Source organism: Pelodiscus sinensis, chromosome 4 (assembly GCF_052426305.1).
Source record: "Pelodiscus sinensis isolate ZL-2025 chromosome 4, ASM5242630v1, whole genome shotgun sequence".
NCBI classification, from domain to species: domain Eukaryota; kingdom Metazoa; phylum Chordata; order Testudines; family Trionychidae; genus Pelodiscus; species Pelodiscus sinensis.
The window spans coordinates 127,936,730-127,956,015 of NC_143055.1; the positions used below are offsets into that span (position 1 = coordinate 127,936,730).

Consider the following 19,286-nt stretch of genomic DNA (forward strand, 5'->3'; position numbering starts at 1 on the left):
GCACTGGTCACTGTCAGAAGACAGGTTACTGGGCTAGACATAGCACTATTAAGGCAAAACTGAGCAAAGATTAATTCTCATCTTGTCCTTTACAAAATAAAACAAGTCAATCTGAGAGGCAAAATTTTCTGTTGACTCCCAACTAAGAAAAAATTCCTATGCAGCTTATATTGGTCCTTGTGCTTATATCCAACCTTAGTTAAACAAAATCATTGGCAAGACCCCTTATAAATCTTTTAAACAATTCTGTTACAATCCATGAATCAAAGCACGTGTCAAAGTCCAGTTAGTTAGGCTCTTACCGGAGACCCCATCTATATGCTTGATTTTTTATAAAGGGCACTATTTTCCTTTAAATTCTTCAGAAAAGCCTTAAGTAGCCCACATCGAAAAGTTTCAATCCCAAACCAGTGTTCAGTGTACAAAGCGGCTGATATAGCTTTACTGAGAAGTCATAGTGCAGTATTATACAAATAGAAATACAACTGCTTTATTTGTATTCTGAATTGAAGCAAAACAGTAGGTTTTATACCCTTTTAACAGAAATTGGGTTCAGAAAATATCTTTGTTGGATGTTGTAGAAAAAGCAAGTCTTCAATAGACAGTATTTGTATGATACAGAATACACAATAAATTAATATCCACATGCAAGCTACCTACACAAAGTTACATACACAATGTAAAAAAATACAGTACTTTTTGCTTATTTAAAGTTAAGATTTTTCTGTACATTTTTTAAATTTACATTTTTTTATACATTTTGTAAACTTTTGTATACGTTTATAAAACAGAGCATAAAACATTTAGAAACTTACATCACCATTCACATCTTCACGTCATTCTAGAAATGTTTATTTCTACAACTATCAAACTTAGCTTATTTTTTGCCCCTTCATTTTTACATTGGCACTACCACACAAATACCGTTACATCTGCAGAGTAAATGTTCTCATTTGGTAGCTGTCCATACTCTCCAGTGAAATGCACTCATACTAATGTGTTTTAACAAATGCAAAAAAGTTACCAAGTTTCTGTCATTATATCAACCACTTTATCAACTTCACATTTACCTGACATTTCTGCACAATACCAACTCTTCCTGCACTAACAGCTTTTACATAAGCATGCAACCAGTCTGATTATGGATTTAGTCATTTAACAGTGAAAGAATACTGAAAACTACAAAGGTTAAATATTTAAAGGAATGTACACTTAAGTTTAATATGTTAATACTTCTAGTCTAATAGTATGAATTGACATGTTCACACTAAAATTTTAAACAAGCTCATTGCATTAGTTTAAAATGAAAATGCTAAAATAAACCCTGGCACATACATACTAGTCTATCGTTCATATGAATGGGTCTAAAGTATTTGAGTCTATATTCCTCTCAAAATAGATCATGCATGCTCCTGATTAAACAAGGAAATCCTGAAGTTTAAAAAGCAAAGCTTTTAAAATCCTTAGAATATACCATTAAAATATATAATTTTGGTTAAAATACTTCCTGCCCCAAAAGAAATCATTTCAATAGAACATACACAACCTCTTTTCTTGGAAGATTGCACATGCACTCTAAAGCAGTTTTACCATTTGAAATACCAACGCATTATGCTTTTAAACAGAATTCAGCAGAGTACTTGTCCATATACGTCATTTGAGTTCACCTCAACAGGACTATGGCTGTGTAAGTATTTTGCTGAATGGGCACCTAAACAACCGTTTAAATCAGAATTCTAAAAGAGGCAGGCATTATAAGCACTTAGGTATTCCATTGCAACTCTTGCCTGGATACTACCTACTCATTATTGCCAAGAAAGCCTATAGTACATTTAAAAACTGTATTCTAGTGCAATCAAACTGCTAAGACTGACAGTTGAGAGTTTGCCACTTAGATTTAGAATTGAGGTCAAAGAAGAAGTTGCTTTCTACATCAGTAGGAGAACTGCTAAGACTTTCTTCTCCACAGCTCATATCTTCACAGGAGTCTTCACTGAAAGAGAAGAAAGTTATTTGTCATTTACTCAAGCTGTGAAGACAAAAGTGTACATGAAGGCAGCCAAGGAGTTTCCCACATTTTTAGGGAACTGCTGGGAAATGCAGGTTCCAACAAAATTCACAAGCTCTTCATACTTCTATAGTTCTACAGAATTTCATTACACTGGTAAACAGACTTTAAAAATATTAGAAAACACTTGTATTACTAATTACTGTGCTTCCAATGCCCCAAGTCCCAGCATAGTATCAAGGGCTGGATCTAGTTTTCAATCCACTAGCATGATTATGCTACCACTTACTAGCTGAGCACTTTGTCACATCACTTCATTTATATTGTTGTGCGAAAAGAGCAACCGCTCTACTAGTTTCTTTAAAATGTTCAATACTGACAACCAGCCAGGCAAAAGGCTTAAAACTACAGGTATAGCATCAGAAAACTGTGCAAAGAACAATAGTCCCTAACTAGGTGAAGTGGAGGAGAAAAAGCTGGTAAAATGGGCCCAGCTGGGGTCAACTTCACAAGCAACTACATGGACCCAAAACTGCAGAGGAAGCCCAACCTAGTCCTGGGAACACTGACACAGATGGTGTCTCCCCCACATGTGGCCTGGGAGCAAAACTACCCTAGAAACTCCAGCCAGTAGTAGTAGCTGCAGAAACAGCCAAACCAAGGACTTGCACACACTTTTCTACAAATTTGACCTGACTTCCTTTGCCCTGTGCTGATCGGCTGCCAGGCTGTTTGCTCTAAAACCACCCCTTCCCCTCCCTTGGTTTGGTCCCTTCTCTCCACCTCTTACCTCCTACCTTGCTCCCCTCAATGTCTCTCCCCCTTCTCTTTCCATTTTGCCTATTCCCTTTTAATTAGACACCCACCACACCTGTGAAACAATGCTTGAAATTTAGTTGCCATAAGAGCGCAGCATTATTGGTTCCCTGTTATGCCTTTCCCATAATACTGTAGCTGTCTTGTTGATTTAGACTGTATGTTTGGAGCAGGGACTGTGCTACTGTGTTTGCACAATTGTGTTTTAGATACTACTGCAAAAATGCTTAAAATGAAAGAAAAGTTGTCTTCTCATGAAGGAAAGTTACACGTTGTTTATCAGTATGTACAGTAAACTTCAGATAATCCGGCACCTTTAGGACCCAGGGGGTGCCGGATTATCAAATATGCTGGACCATTGGAAGGGGGGCTATGAGGGGTCTGGGTTGGAGTGGGGGGAGGGAGGGGAGATGCGCCCCTTGGCGCTGCAGGACCAACCCGGCAGCACCCCAGGTGCTCTGCCCCTGGCTTCCCCAAGTCAGCCGCTGGTCAGTTTCAGCAGCGCCTGAATCGGGGAAGCCGGGGGCAGAGCAGCTCCAATTGTCTGGCTGCCCGGAGCACTTCCAGGTTCCAGATGGTGCTGGACCATCAGGAGTGTTGGACCATTGGATGCCAGACCACTGGAGTTTTACTGTAATAGGAAAACTGCCTTACTATATATTTTAGAAATGTGTGCCTCTGTGCTTACGCGAGTCCATTTGTTCAACAACTACTCCTACCCCAGCACTGGTCAAGATGCAGTCTGGGGGCTGGATCCAGCCCACCTAACACTTAGATCCAGCCCATGGACTGCACCTGGCCATTTTCTATTTATATCCTGCTGCCTGTGCCACTGTATTTCCAGGCAGCAGTTCCTATTTAAATGGCTAATGGCTCCCAGTCATGGTGCTACCCAGGCAGGGCCCAGAGCCACAAGTTTTTAAAATAGCAGCAGCCTGGCAGCACTTTGCTATGTTTTTAATTCAAAGCCTTCAGCACTAGACAACTCTGGAGAAAAGACTAGTCCCCAGCCTCACCCCTTCCTGCCGAGGCCCCACCCTTTCTGGGTTTCAAGTGACAAAAGAAGCCAAGAATAAGACTACTTGTTTAATAAACATTTGGCGTCCAGTCCTTAAATTTTTGGGAGCTGCTAGGTCAGATCCTGACATGTGGCTTCAACTGCTTGGGAAACCATGATTTTCTGTTGCACGCGACAGAGTGTGTTTCCAGAACATGACAGTTTATGCCCATTTTTTTTAATCTTTAAGGTGCCACAAGACTCCTCAGTTTTTGTAAATATTCTAGTTACCCAAGGAATATATAGCTTTGAAGTTAAGACAGTTGGGACTGCAACCAGGAAGACTACACTTCAAGAAACTGTTCATGCAAATAAGATCTACTAAACCAAATCTATTTTTATGACTGTGCCATTAAAATGCTTTCAGAAACTAAAAGTCAGTGAAAACCACCACTGTAAGAATGTAATTTACCTCTCACTTTCATTGAAACATCCAACCTCTGGTATAGTTGGCAACTCAGGAACACTGTAGTAACTATTTTGTAGATTCTGAGCGGTACGTCTTGAAACAATCCAAACCAATTTCTTATGATCTGGTTTGCAACATTCAGGAGAAGAATAATCTGCTAGGCATTTTGAAACCAACTCTCTCCAGAAGAGTAGGTCCCTATCACTTATCTTAAAGATAAAAGTGAGAAACATCTAATTAGTTCTACTGCACAGTCTAGAATGAGACTGTCTCACCTTTCCCAACACACTGGCATGTAAGTCAAGTAATATGCTAGTGAAGTAATGGACCAAAATGTCACAGCATTTTTCACTTTTGGAAGACTGGCACAGTTCCAAATATTTTCTGTATATAATACACATTTTGAATAAAAAGATTAATCTGTAGATGGAAAAATTTCAAACGTTAGGCTATGAGTGTGAGTGTAAACTATCAAACCCTCATCATAGGTGCAGAAAAGTAGTACCTTGTCACCAAGGTAAACAAGGTAATTAGTGTTTATATATCTGAACTAGTCCTGCTAATTAAAGTATTAAAAAAGTTTTAGTAGATAGCTACTTAAGTCTAGCCTCTTATTTGCACATTTCAACCAATGCCTGCTGGGTTACACAAAGGCCAGTTTCAAAGTATTAAGAGCTTTTTCTGGAAGTCTATAAAATTCCGAACTGAACACAAAACATCTCCTACATTTCTGGGTAAGTCATGATTTCAAGAGGCCAAAACTAGAAATTCCAAGCTACATTATTCCAAGTACAGTCTGAATCTTACCTAGAACAATTTCCTTCTTCCTTTAAGAAAACAGTCATAGCACTTCACATTGTGTAAATGTGAAGTGGTATGATTGGGTAAGGGATACTAACGTTGTCAATTTTAAAATTTTCAAACTCAGCTCCCTTAGCATGCTCCAGGACAATTTTGTGCAATACAGTGTGAAGCTGACAGTTCAAATAAAGTTCATATTACCTGTAAGTTAAAGGAAGGTTTTAAGCAAATGAGCCAATTATTCCTTGCCTCACAACAGATGCCAACATAACTCGTGACCCTGGATCACAAGATTTTCCATGAAATGAAACTATACTATTTAATGCATATTAATAACATTAAAATTGTATAGTATCAATGATTTTTAAAAGGTGTCAGTCATAACTATTCAGAGCTAGGAAACATGATATAATTCCTTCAGGGCTGGGAACACTTATTCGAGGTTAAATAAATCTGGGTAGGCTTGTTGTCGTCTTGGTTTTATTGTACATTTAAAGTTAAACAAAAGCACTTAGGCTAATTTCATTAATGCTTTTAAGACTGTGGCTTTCACATTTTCTATATTAAACAATTAGCATAAAAACCCTCACAGATTTACATAGACCACATTTTAACAGTAATGTTTAAATCCCTTCCCATATAAGAAGCAGGATAAATAGGAAACATCCTAGGATCCACATACTGAAGTGGACTGAATAAGATGAATTTAACAGGTTTTTAATCATATTGGTATCCAATATGACCCTGCTATCAGGCTGCTTCTTGGTAGAGAGAGCACAAAGTGTACACCCATTTAAATGTATCTGTGTGGTAAGATATGTTACATGGTATTGGGATTTTTTCACGTGAGATTTTCTGTGAATCAAAGTTACATACAACCATCCATATCACTTAAGTTGTGAAGGCGCCTGACCAGGTGCCCCAGTACCTCAGGATACCAACGGAGGGGTGCAAATATCACCCAACACCTCAGGAGGCTCAGGTTGGGAAAGTAGCACTTAATTATTCAGTGCTAAAGCCAACATTTAAACAAGTGGTTTAAAATATAGTTTACCTTTGAATGCTTTTGAACACGCAGAACAATTTCAAACAGCTCAATGGATTTCAAAGTCTGAACTTCCAAAGTGAGAAGGCACAAGGCCAATATGGATGGCTAGAAGTACAACAAAAACACCAAATTTAACATACAGGATTCAAAATCCAGTTATGGATTAATCCAGTTATGGATTATTAAATATTTTTTTTTACATACTTTTGCTTTAGAAAAGACTAATCGGCAGTTGCAAGCTTTCAGCTGTGCTTCCAATTTGTCAAGGTTCAGTACTTCTTTCCTACAAATAAGGAAAGAACATTTGTACTCAGGAAAAAAAAAAGACAGATAAAAAGAGAGCTATTTTTACACTAATGGCAGAATTTCACAAGACTGCTAAAGGGATGAAAAGTTTGTATAACAATGACAGAGCATTGGAGATATGGTATATAATTACACTTACCTTTCTGAGGTATGACAGCGTACAATAGTATGATACAAGTGCAAAAAGGTTAAGGCAGTAGTAGCTTTAAATTCAAAGTGCAGTTTTTCAGAAATTATTTTTTCCATCCGTTTTAAGTCAGAAACAGTGCATTTACATTGGCTAATCCGGATGACATCATGAATGGACGGAATATTGCATTCCTCTTCAACAACTTGGGCAGCCAATTGAAAACAACAGACTCCAATACAAGATAAATGTTTAGGTTTCACCTGGAAAAAAGAAAGACTATCAATTGTTACACTAGTGATGACCTGGTGATCCTACAACATGTTACAGTGGAAGTATCACATTTTAAAGTCACACCAGAAATACAAAGTGTTTCATATTTTAGGCTCCATGTTTTTACAAGCAGGACCATCACATATGTTTATACTAACAGGAATTTAACCTGGTTGAGACCTCTAGGCATTACTACAATATAAACATAAGTAAAAGGTTTAAACTGTATTTACTGTTACATGATGCCTAAGCCAAATCCTATACATAAAATGCACTTGGTTATGGCAGTTTCACTGCAAAGATACACTGACAGCACTTTGCTAGTAACAAAATGAAGGAACAAACAAAAATAAATGAATAAGTACAACTGATTACTAGGAGGAAAAAATGGTCACTAATGCAATATTCTAAAATGCATAATTTCCCCCATGGCCTCTGCAAAATTAATTCCATAACTGAGCACCCTCTACTGAAAATACTTGTTCAATGTACTCTTGAAGCTGTTATACTGGACTTTAGCAATACTACACAGACTGACCTTAGTTATAAAGAGCTCTCAATACATTACGATTAGTTTGCAAGATACTGAGACTCATCTTTGTCTCTTCATTTCCTATATTTGATGACCAGTACAGACTTAAGGGCAAAAACCTGAACCATATTTTTTGTTAATGCATGCATAGTTCTGTTGAATATTTATATGGTATAACTTTAAATAGTCACTCTGAGAATCTTCTGTTAAGTGACTTACCCAGTTCTGAACTAGGAAGTAGGAGCTATTACAGGATGTTGCTAACCAAGAGATAGGTACTACATTTATTCACTATTAAAGAATTTTTATTGTTATTTTACTTTAGATCAAAGCAAGTATCATGAATGCAAAACTAAAAGGAAGTGTGCATATTCAACAATATTTTTCATGGTAATACTACTTCCCCACTCAAGATACCTTCATAAGAGCCAAGAATCTGTCCAGAATGTTGACAGCTAGGACAAATGTTTCAGTTGTAAATCCAAAGAAACTGGTCAAACTCCAGAGATCTTCAACCTTGGCATTTCTTAGTCTTGGACATAGAGTGTTTTCATTCTGCAATGGAGTGAGTGATTTCAGCATTTATCAACACTGTATCATCATCCAAGGTCATCTGTCTTAGAAGTAGGTAAGTAGATGGCAAATAGTCTCTTAAGGGATATTGTGAAAACTGTAGATTTAATTTACCAAACAAAGGATGCTATCCTACAGCCTTCAAGCCAAGGTGTTTGGACTAAGACCAGACCTTCTAAATCAACATAGTGCAAAATCCAGTATAACTACATTTACAACATGCAGGGCTCGACAAACCTCTGAATCTACTCGCCCATGGCAAGTAGATTTCAGCCGGTCGCTCTGTGAGCCCCGTTCACCGGCGGTTCATGCATGCGCAGTGCAGGGCTGGCAAGTGGCTCTCACCGGGGTTTGTCAAGCCCTGACAATACGTATTTGTTTCTAAAAGATAATCGCTACAAAAAATGTATATAAAACAGAACAAGTCCTGACCTCAAGGCATAGGTAAAGAACACAGAAAATGAGTTCCTTCTACTCTCTACCAGAAAGCAAACATTAGACCCATTATGAGCCCTGTTTGTATTAAGTGGAGTGACCACTGCAACCACATAATTCATAGACAGATAAGAATACCTCTGTGATTATACAGATTACTCAACAAAATTCCTCTTTATATAGTGTCTAATTAAAATAATTCCATATTCAGCTAAAGTTGAGAAAAGCTAATTTGGTTAGTTCTACATAGATAAAATATTAAACTGCATGGAATGGCACTTTACATGTCTTAGGTTAAATATACTGATGCCCATTTCCCTCCACTGCCTACTGTCAAGATACCACAAGTAGTTTACAACCTCAAAAAGTGTTTAGGTGTCTGTAAAGTATTTTGAAGACAAAGCACTACGACTTGGGCATATCATATTAAAATCCACAAGACTCCAACATTTCTATGTGAATACACACAATTAAGGTAGAACTATTAATAGGTGAAAAAATTATTTTAATGTAAGGTATTTACTTCATATTGAAGTTAGTGGAGTTCGGAACCTGCTAAGGGGAGCAGACAGAATCTGAAAGACTTTGGTGGGAGTCTGCCCAGATGGAACCATTTGATTAGGGCTTTAGACTCCAACTTGAAAAAGTATCCCTAGAATCCTACAAAAACTTGCAGCTTGTGGATGGGCACAGATCCAAATTTTATGGCTTCTCTAAATTGGGGTCTGAGATTATTAAAGCTGAAAATTTGTCAAATACTTTATTTTTCACTATTTATCTTTATATATTTCCTTTGCTTTGACAAAGAAAAACTATGATGTTTCACTTGTAGTGAGTTTTACATTCTGGTTTTTATGCATTAGCGCAGTGCAGGGCCTAAATACTGCAGTTAAAAGTGAAACCAATAGTAACTCTGACTTCAGAATTGAGCAAGAACGCTCTATTTAATATACAATTAAGGCTATGAATGCACAATACCTTGTTTTAACTAGTTCTTTTATTAATGGAACTATCTATTAAGTATTAGAATTTAAAAACAGTTCATTGCACCTAATATGTATTCATTTTAGTAAAAATATCTCAAGCACATGAAAAGGCTGTTTACGTAGAAAAAAGTGTTTCGACTGGTATGCAGTTTCCTACAAATTTAACAGAAAATTTAGGTTTTATAGAAACACATTGAACAGCATCCCTTTACTATTTAATTTCACGTACTGCAATTCTCTAGCATAAAACTACAGTAGGACATACAGTAGATCTATGGCAATGAAAACTAGTTGTGTAAATCTCTCTCTCTCATGAATAATAAACTCTTCCCCCTTAGAGCTCTCTCCTCCTGCTCACCTCGGTGGTACACTCAATTAGGCTCAGCCCCTTTTCCCGAGGTTGAAATTTCCATTCTTGCTCCAAATGTAGATTTAATTGCTTGAAGAGCCAGAAAGCTTCATTGCTCATTTGTTCTTCAGCCCCCAAATCCTTCATCTTAATAGAAAAACAAATCTCAGTATTTGGTAACTAGTCATAGAATGAAAATTAAACAATGGGAGGCACAGAGAATCTAGAGACTCAATTATCAGTGAGAAACATTCCTATTCCAACTTTAGCAACACTTATTCCCTTTGTCTTGCCAATACAACATCTGTCTTTAATAGAGAAAAAGCTTAGGTTGATGTACTTAGCCCTACCCCTCTATGGGAAAAGACAAGTAGGATAACTGGGAGAGGCTGATACTATATGCTTCCCACCCAGAAGAGGGAAGGGAGAGGAATCCTCTCCCAAGACAGTAGGGACAGGTTTGGTGGTTGCTGGTAGGGTGTGTTGTCTCCTACACAGACCAAAGGATAGCTCTGGCATGGGTATTATTGAAGAAAACAATAATACTGCACGGGGAGGTTCAGCATCAGCAATGCACCGCCTTATCGAAATGAATCATGTTGGGTTTCAGTTAGGTGGCTAGAAACACACACTGGTGTGTGGCCACTCTACCCAAACCATTGTAAGGTTTAATTTTTGCCAGTCTTTCCCCAGCTGACCTAGGTATGTTTTATCCGTACCCCGAGTAGTGATCAGATGCTTTAATGCATTTCAATCAACGGCCACCCGCTGTGGGGCGCAGGGGGTGTCTCTGTTCGGTAACTGAAACTTATCATGGGGCAGGGAGAGGGACACAAAACAAAGGGAGGTTGGCCAGGGCCGCTAAAAAGCGATCGGGGGCAGGAGGCGCTGGGGCTGAGCGCAAAGCTGCGGAGACCGGCAGGGAGAGAAAGAAACAGCATCTCCCCCCCCCCCCGGTTCCAACGGCCCCCTCCCCCCATTCCTCTCCCCCCCCCCGGTTCCAACGGCCCCCTCCCCCCATTCCCCTCCCCCCCCGGGTTCCAACGGCCCCCTCCCCCCATTCCCCTCCCCCCCCGGTTCCAACGGCCCCCTCCCCCCATTCCCCTCCCCCCCCGGGTTCCAACGGCCCCCTCCCCCCATTCCCCTCCCCCCCCGGTTCCAACGGCCCCCTCCCCCCATTCCCCCCCCCCCCGGGTTCCAACGGCCCCCTCCCCCCATTCCCCTCCCCATTCTCCTCCCCCCAATAAGCCAACGATCCCCCTCCCCGTTCCCCTCGCCCCCCATTCCCCTCCCCGCCACAATGCCTACGGCTCCCGCTCCCCATTCCCCACCCCCCCTAATCCAACGACCCCCCCTCAAGGACCATCAGCCTCCCCTTCCGTTTCCCCCCGGCCCAACGGCTCTTTCCTCGCCCCTTCCCAGCCCCGCCGGCTCCCTACCGCTCAGCAGCGCTGTCCCCTCCCGCCGGGGCAGCGGGGCGGGGGGCGCAGCGGGGGCGAGCCCCGCCTCTGGTCACCGCGGAGTCGCGCAGCGGCCCCGATCCCAGCCCCGCATCCAGGCGGCGCCGTCAGCGGCCCCCGCCCCGCACTCGCTGCGCCATCGCCGCGGCCTTCCCCGGGCGCCGAGCGACGGGCAGCTGAGGCCGCCGCAGCAAAATGGAGACGGCTCGGCTGCGACTCGCTCCCCCGCCCCCCGGCTCAGCCCCGTCACGTGACCGGCCGCGGCCACGCCCCCTTGTTTTTGTTTCTCCGGAGCCGCAGATGTTCCCGGCGGAATGATCTTGGGCAGAGCCGATCGGTCAGATGTCGGAGAGGGGCGGGGCAGTTAAAGAGTCCCTCCCGGGGAGTCTTAGTCAAAGGCTGTGAGGGGGCTGCCCCCGTGCTCAATTAGGCTCCTCGCTGCTCCTTGGAAGAGCCCGGGTGCGCCCCACCTCCACCCTGGCGGGGACCTTTCTCTGGGTATTTACGGAGGCGGGGGGGGGCGCGGAAGGAGATGGAAACAAAGTCGAATCACACCTTTAAAGGGGCCCGAGATTTTTTCCATTTTGAAAAGGCCGCCCAAACTGTCCTGCGCGCGGATTGGTCCTCACGTCCTGTTCGCTGATTGGCTAGAGCCGTTCCCGTCCTTCTCGGGCTTGTCGCTGTTCCAAATTAAGGATTGGTCGGCGGTGACGACAGCTGCCTGCGATTGGCCAGCCGCGGACACACACGGACACACCCCCAGCTCCAAGCCTTAGCAACTGCGGCGCGCGCGCGGGCGCGAGACGGGGGTGGTGCGAGGGTAGGGGAGAGTAGCCACTGGCGTGCCTCCCCTGTCACTGCAGGGCCCGATCCTGCTGCCTGCGAGGGCCTTGGCTGCTGCGCCCTTGCATTGCTGTGGCCCTGGCTGCTGGTGCAGCAGCGGGACAGGGGGCCATGCTGGGCAGCTCCAGCCTAGGAGCCTGCCACTGAGACCAGGCTGCACCACACAGCAGAGCCCTGCCACTGTCACAGCTGCAAGTGCAGCCTGGGCCCAGCCACCTCCCGTCTGCCCACCACTGCCCATGCTATGCCACCCTTGCCTTCATGGCACAGACAGCTGTGCTGCCATTACCGCCAGTGTAGGCACTGCCAGGTCAACAGGAAGGTGCCACCATCACATAGCTAATCTTGTTTGGGGAGATGATACTCTACCAGCAGGAAAAACTCTTTTATTTTGGAATAAATTGTCTACTGGGGGGAATCTGCCGGTACAGCTATATTGGTAAAGCATTTCTAGAGTAGACAAGGCCTAAATGTGGCAGAATTCAGTCACCCACTCCTATGAGCATACCTACTGCGGTAAAGTTAGAGGCAGCACCCACATTTCACCCACATAACACTGAAAGCCAAAACTCTGAACCCACAATCCGTGGGAAAACAAACCTGCTCCCCCTCCCAAACATCTCTCCCCATAGGTGTTGGAACTAGGGGATGCTGGGGGTACAGCAGCATTCCCTGGCTTGAAGTAGTTTCCACCATATATCAGGTTCATAGTTTTCAGCACCCCCACTGTACCAATTGTTCTAGCACCCCATTTCTGCTCCAATGCAGTTGCAAGACACTTATGCCTTGTCCACCCCAATTGTGTTGTTAATTTTATGTGGTTCAGTAACACCAATGATTTCTGCTCAGAAATCATGAGATTGGCTTAAAAATAACATTTCTGTTTGGTCTTACAGTTTTGGAGTCATTAGGGTTTGTGTTTTCAAGCTTTTCTGCGCAAGGGCTGGAAAGTTTGTTTTTTTTTAATGAAAGGTGAGATTGTTGTAGTCTCATTAATACAGGAGTTGGGGCTTTAAGACAAAGGTAATATTATGAGACAGCATCACCAGTTATGCACCCTTCCATGTCATGATATTTACAGGCACTGCTGAACACCTCAGTTTCCAGCTTTCATGTATTACACTTCCAAATGGAGACAATCAGAAGATACTAGCAAATGGAAGGAAAATGGTGTTAAATCATAGCTAAAACTATGCTAGTATTTGTGAAGTTTGTCAGGCTCAGAAAACAAAGCCTTCCACTCCACAAGACAGTTGCGCTGCAAACTTACCCATATTACTCTGACTCTGGGTACTGCAAACTTACCCATATTACTCTGATTCCAGAGGTATCCTGGAAAAGCTATGCCGTGTCCAAGGAACATGCCTGCTTTTCCGAAATTTTTTTTGGAAAAGCAGACACGTTTTTTTCGGCATCCCTGTAAACCTTATTTTACAAGGAAGAAGGGATGTTCCGAAAGAGGGTTTTTCCCCAACAGTTGGCCCCGTGTAGATGGGCCAAAATTTGGAAAAGCCTCTTTTGGAAGAAAAGCGGAAAAAGATATGATTTTTTCCGATTTTTCTTTGTAGTGTAGACATAGCCTGCAAGGTGGGATATGCTGAATGACCACTAACTGTATTATAATTAGGGCCCATAGTTTAAGGATTAAACTCAATTTCCACCTGTAACATGATTTCACCTCTGGTGACCATCTTCTTCTAAGAGCAGTGTTTTCTGTTAGCTACATTGACTTAGGATGAACTATTAACAGTGCTAAACATTGCTTATGCTAGTGAATGTTTGCTGAATAAGGCTCTTGACTTCCAATTTCTGTTTGAATTATTAATGGCATCAACATTCTTTAATTGGTGAAGTGAATCTTGTAATGTCAACACACAATACAGATGTACTTTTTCCAGCCCCTGAATGAAAACGATAATGGATAATGGATATCAATTTCTTCCAGTAATAAACTTAAGTAATAGCAGAACTCTATTTCATTTTTAAAAGAACGATTAAACACAAACACTCACTTTTAAAAATAGGGGTTTGACCTTTCATCTGAACATAGAAATTCCTTTTGTTCACTCAATGATTTAAACCTAATTAAAAACTGCAAAAATACAATTAATATGTCTATCACTAATAATAATAAGAATTATTATTATTAATAATGGGAAGGAAGAAGAAGAAATGTTGACATTACATAATCCACTTATGCTTCTTCTATGCAGCATTGCATTGGAAGGGCTTCTTTTCATCAGTGGAGAGAAGAGGTTCACAAACTATCATCTTTGCTTCTCCTACAAACAAGGTTTCAAGAACATCTACTCCTCTGTATAAATGACACATTCTTCAGCTTTGAATTTGTAATGGGGAAAAACTCAAATTTTGGTTCATGGTTAGATCCCCAAGCCGACTGGAGCTGGCAGTGCACTTCTACAATAACAAAGTTCAGTAACTGTTAGTTTTTTCAAAGAGCAACTACTGCACTTTTAACCGAGTCACCTGTTTTGGATTAAAGGACACACCAAGAAAAGAATATAACATAGCACCACTATATCCTGAAGGAAACCATAGTTTATCTCCTCAAAAATATGCTGTGCCTCACAGAACAGCAGCTGCTTTTGGAGTTGGTTATTCCTGGGATATTTAAAAGTGCAGTAAAAATGAAATTGTAACCGTTTCTTAGCTACATACACACTGTGTGAGAGAACAGACTGAGCCCTGGGCTTTCAAGGACTGCTTGCACTATGTGAGATAACAAACCAATTCCAGGCTGAGGTAATTTTGGATGGAAGAAAACTTGTGGTGGGATTTTGAGGAGAAACAGAGACAATAACCTACCAGCTGCAAGGGCACACTCAGGGTACATCTAGACTGCAAACTTCTTTCGAAAGAAGCTTTTTCAGAAGAGATCTTCCGAAAAACTTCTTTTGAAAGAGAGCGTCCACACAGCAAAAGCACATTGAAAAAGTGATGTGGACGCTATCTCGCATTTAAGCTGTGATTACTGTGGACGGAGTGGCCACCATGGACACCTGTGCTTTTTCTTCTTTCCTCTTCTTTGGAAAAAATTTCCTCTTCTGCATCCCCATACACCTTTTTCTGAAAGCTCTTTCAGAAAAGGCTTTCTTCCTTGTAGAATGAGGTTTACCAATGTTGGGAAAACCCCTGTGTTCTTTCGATTTTCTTTCAAAAGAACACAATAGCAATGTGGACATAAGTGAAGTTTTTTCAGAAAAGTTTCGGAAGTTTTTCCGAAAACCCCCTACAGTCTAGATGCACCCACAGAGGAATCATGACACGCCCTCATCCTGCCATAAAGGTCCAGTTTTAGAAATTGCTCTGGCATGTGTTTATGTTTAAGCTTGTGAGTAGACTAGTCCAGTTGAGGTCAATATGTCAAAGAAGAATGGAGCTTCATTAGTCTCTATCTATAACGGGGAAGGCCTTAGTTTGTGCAGAAACTTTAAATGCTTGTTTATCTTTGCTTAAAAGACAAGAAAAGTAGTAGACTTTACTGAATACTATGCTCTTGCCAGACTTGAAACTCCAGTTGGTTTTATTATTATAGCCTCTTCTGAGGGATATATTTTAACATAGTCCCACAACTTGCACACGATGGGGGGAAATACTTTTGTAGGGAGATCAAGCATGGAAAATTTCATTCTCAAAGGTAAATGTGGAAAGTTGTAAAGAACAAAAACTGTTTCTCAACATTAGCTGTAACAGGTTCCACCAGGCTCACTCCTAGTTTTGGTGTAAACAATCTGTGTTTGTACAAAGCAGTACCGTGTTTATTTGGCATTGATTGTGACTATAAATTTATTCTCAGCCTTGTCCTATTACAGCAGCCACCAACCATAGCTAGATGTTCCATAATTCTATGCTATTGCTCCGTGATGTGTACTTTGAAAGGTATTGGCTGCCGGCTACATTGCTGGTTACCAATTTAGCTACATTAACATTGCACTTTGATCACCAAACAGTGTTCTTGCATAATAACAGAAGTAGGCCCTATGAAGTCTTCATACTTATGTATCTCTTATCTAAGGATCTCTAGACACTTTTGGAACATTAATTAACCCGTTGCAAAGACAATAGGAGGCTTCACTATTTTAGTAAATGGCAGCATAATGAGAGTAATTTTCCAGAGGGGGACTAGAACTCACTGATTTCCTCTTTGTCTATGATGCAATGCTGCTTCCCTTTGACATTTAGGAAGGTAATAGCTGGTTTTGGAAAACCTGTGCATTAGTTTGATAATACCTTTATTTCTGTGATGGTTCCAACAGTGAACAGCTCATCTGATAATCAGCATTTTCTCTAAATATAATTCAAGTTGAACTGAAAAATGTGGGTAAAGTATCCAGTACAAAGAGAGAGTCTGTCTCTTGTCTGATAAGAGCTCTGAATGAATTTCCATTTCCTGTGTTGGTGTAATTTGCAGAAAACCTCTTCATCCTCTTTTTATAATTAGTAAACAGACCTCATATGAGAAATGTTTCTAGCAGGCACCATTTAAAGCGATGCCTATGTAGGTTAAGCTTCACATTTCAGTTTGTTAAAGATAAGATTTGATTCCAAATCTTGTTGGGAATAAAAATGTGTTCATTGAGCAAATTTACATACAGAATGTGGCGTGGTTTTATTGGAGAACTTTACTGCAGTATTTGCAACTTGTAAAGGGAGAGGGCAAGACTAAGAAATGCTGCCAGTAAAGGATGTGATCTAATTCCACTGCAGCCAATGGCTATCAATGTAGAACTTTCAATGGGCTTTAGGCCCATTTGTGGGGATGTTATGCTTATAAGAAACACACAGGATCTTTTACAGGGGAGAAGGCAATACACTGTGTTTATTAAGAAGACAATAGAGAAGCAGTTAGCATATGATTTATAAAGACACACACACACACACACAGAGTCTACAGATGTTGCATAGTTACCAATCCATCGTAGGTCAAGTTAGTCTTACTGGCCAGGCAAAGCTGAATGAGTGAGGAGTCGTGGTCTTTTGATTGTGATTTGAGGCTCCTCCGAGCTTGGCTTGCAAGACTGAACCCAGAGTCCCATGGCAAGAGCTTCTCTTCTTATCCATGTCAGTTCCCATTGGAGTCTATGGGTTTTGCAGTGTCGTGCTGCAGTCATCCACCCTTAGGAGGCGTTAATTTGTATTCCTTTGATGGTGATTGTTTTTCACTCTTGGTAGGGTCTTTGCCTGCTCCAGGGTTCTTCAGTGCTGCCAATTTAATTCAGCCTCAAGACACAATGGATGTTTCAAAGTTTCCACTTCTTCTTGATCACCTGGTCATCTGTGATGGTTTTCACTCACACACACCCTCCACTCACACCACACGATTGCATAGAGTTTCAAATAAGATCAATAGTTACAAGGGGTCGCCTGTGTGTATAGGCCGACTCAGCAGTCACTTAGGGTGCCGCCTTCAACAGGGCGCCCAGGGCACCCGCTGATGACGTCACTCCATTGATGGCCGTGCAGGCGGGAGCGCCAATCGCACATTCCGCCTGGCGCGCCAGTTGCCGCAGCCCACCTCAGGCCACTCCTGCAAGGGGTACAACTTAATTTGCAATATTTAACAGGGAGCAAAGCCTTGTAGTGGACATTATCTAATCATAAGATACAGGGAGAGAAATAAAAGCTATGTAATTTATAAGCAAGTCATTACATCAAATCATTATGTATCATACTTATAATCTTATAATCCATATTAAAACATGTATTTTTGAATATGTATTTTTGCTACTGGGAAGGGTCATAGCCGGGGCAGCCAGAAGATGCACTGATTCAGATCCCTGCTGGCATATAGAGCTCCCTCCCTTGTAGGAACTCGCAAAGGAGGGTGACAATGCACCCAGTGTCCTCTCCTTGGGTTAAATACCCCTGAGGATGCAGCTACTCCATGTATCACAGAAGTCAGTAAAAACTTAAAAATCAACAAAAAGTGTATCATGAGCTTTCATGGGCACAACCCACTTCTTTGTGCTGGTGGAGGAGACTCAAGCTCAGAATTCATAAGTAAATTCAGATCTGTGGCATTCTTCTCACATAACTAGGACAGAAGAAGATTGACTTGTCAGGAATTCAATAAAACAGAGTGGAAATGACTGTTTTGAAGACAAGGTATTACTGGAAAGTATGTGCCTTGTCTCTGTAAATTCAGGATTGACAGAGGATGTACGATAAATTGCATCAAGTAAGTCCCTAAGACAAGTCCATGAAAAAGCCTAATCAGCCTAATCAGCAATCTAAAGGCTCTCTTCCAGGAAAAATAAGGAAGAGAATAGACGTAGAGGTGTGTAAGCAATGGCCCAGCATGTGTAGCTCAATGACTTCAGTATGAATTCAAAGTAGTTTTTTCAATAATGCAAGAACGTATCTGAGAACAAAACCAAGATATATTTATCTTGGGGAAATAAACTGTGTTTGGATCGTATATGCACAATCTAAGAATGACAAACCAGAATGGAAAGGCAGGCTAACACAGACTGTAAGATCTTTGGAGCAGAGATTGTCTTTTTCTTATGTATACACAGTGCCTAGCACAAGGGACATGGCCCTCTAAGTTTAAAGTACTTGTTGATAGACCAGGGAAGTTTCTCTGACAATAGGAAGCTATTGGCACTTCCTACAATAGTGGGATGCAGGCCTGGTTGACACTAGAAACGTGATACTGCTGTCGCTATGTCAGTAAGGTCTGTTTGTTTTCTTTTTAACTGGATCAGTAATGCGGATACAAGCCCTAGTGCGGGTGCAATTACATTGCTGTAATGCTGCCTCACAGAGGGTAGTTAGCTCTCTGAAGGGGCCAAGGCCCTGGGTACCTCTGCTTCTGAGGCAATGGAAGCTGTCGGAAAGAATCCAGAGCCAAGTCCCTCCAGCTGACTGAGGAGAAGCTGGAGGTCAAGCCAATACTCCAAAGAGAAAGAGACAGGGTAAGAGACAGAGGAGGAGAGGTAGGAAGTAGAGCAGCAAGGGACTGAGAAGGGTTAGATCCGGCCGTTCCCAACAAGGGCCTTGAGCTGGAATGCAGTGGAGACTGTGGGTCTGGTTTCCTTATCTACTCCAGTCAAGGATTCTGCAGAAGGCTCTAAACCCAGGAGACCTAGGTCTGTCTAGCCTCTACTAGAGCCATAGGATTTCTGACTCGCCATTACCCTGAAGCAGGTAGAGATTATTAATGGCCCAGCTATAGGACTGGGTCCTAACAAGGCCTGGACAAATACAGAATTGAGTGTGGTGGCATAAGAGGGGCGGACT

The 19,286-nt window shown here is 41.8% G+C and overlaps 1 protein-coding gene across 1 annotated transcript; it reads right to left on the reverse strand.

Annotated features, from left to right (window-relative positions):
* Positions 1-465: 465 nt before the first annotated feature.
* CCNG2 (cyclin G2) lies at positions 466-11,424 on the reverse strand. The gene is made up of 8 exons (XM_075929450.2): positions 11,160-11,424; positions 9,730-9,867; positions 7,795-7,932; positions 6,585-6,835; positions 6,344-6,422; positions 6,146-6,244; positions 4,294-4,499; positions 466-1,993 (listed from the first exon to the last, which is right to left on the reverse strand). Exons 2-8 carry the CDS (start codon positions 9,865-9,867, stop codon positions 1,864-1,866), a joined length of 1,041 nt encoding a protein of 346 aa, XP_075785565.1. The 5' UTR covers positions 11,160-11,424; the 3' UTR covers positions 466-1,863.
* Positions 11,425-19,286: the final 7,862 nt, after the last annotated feature.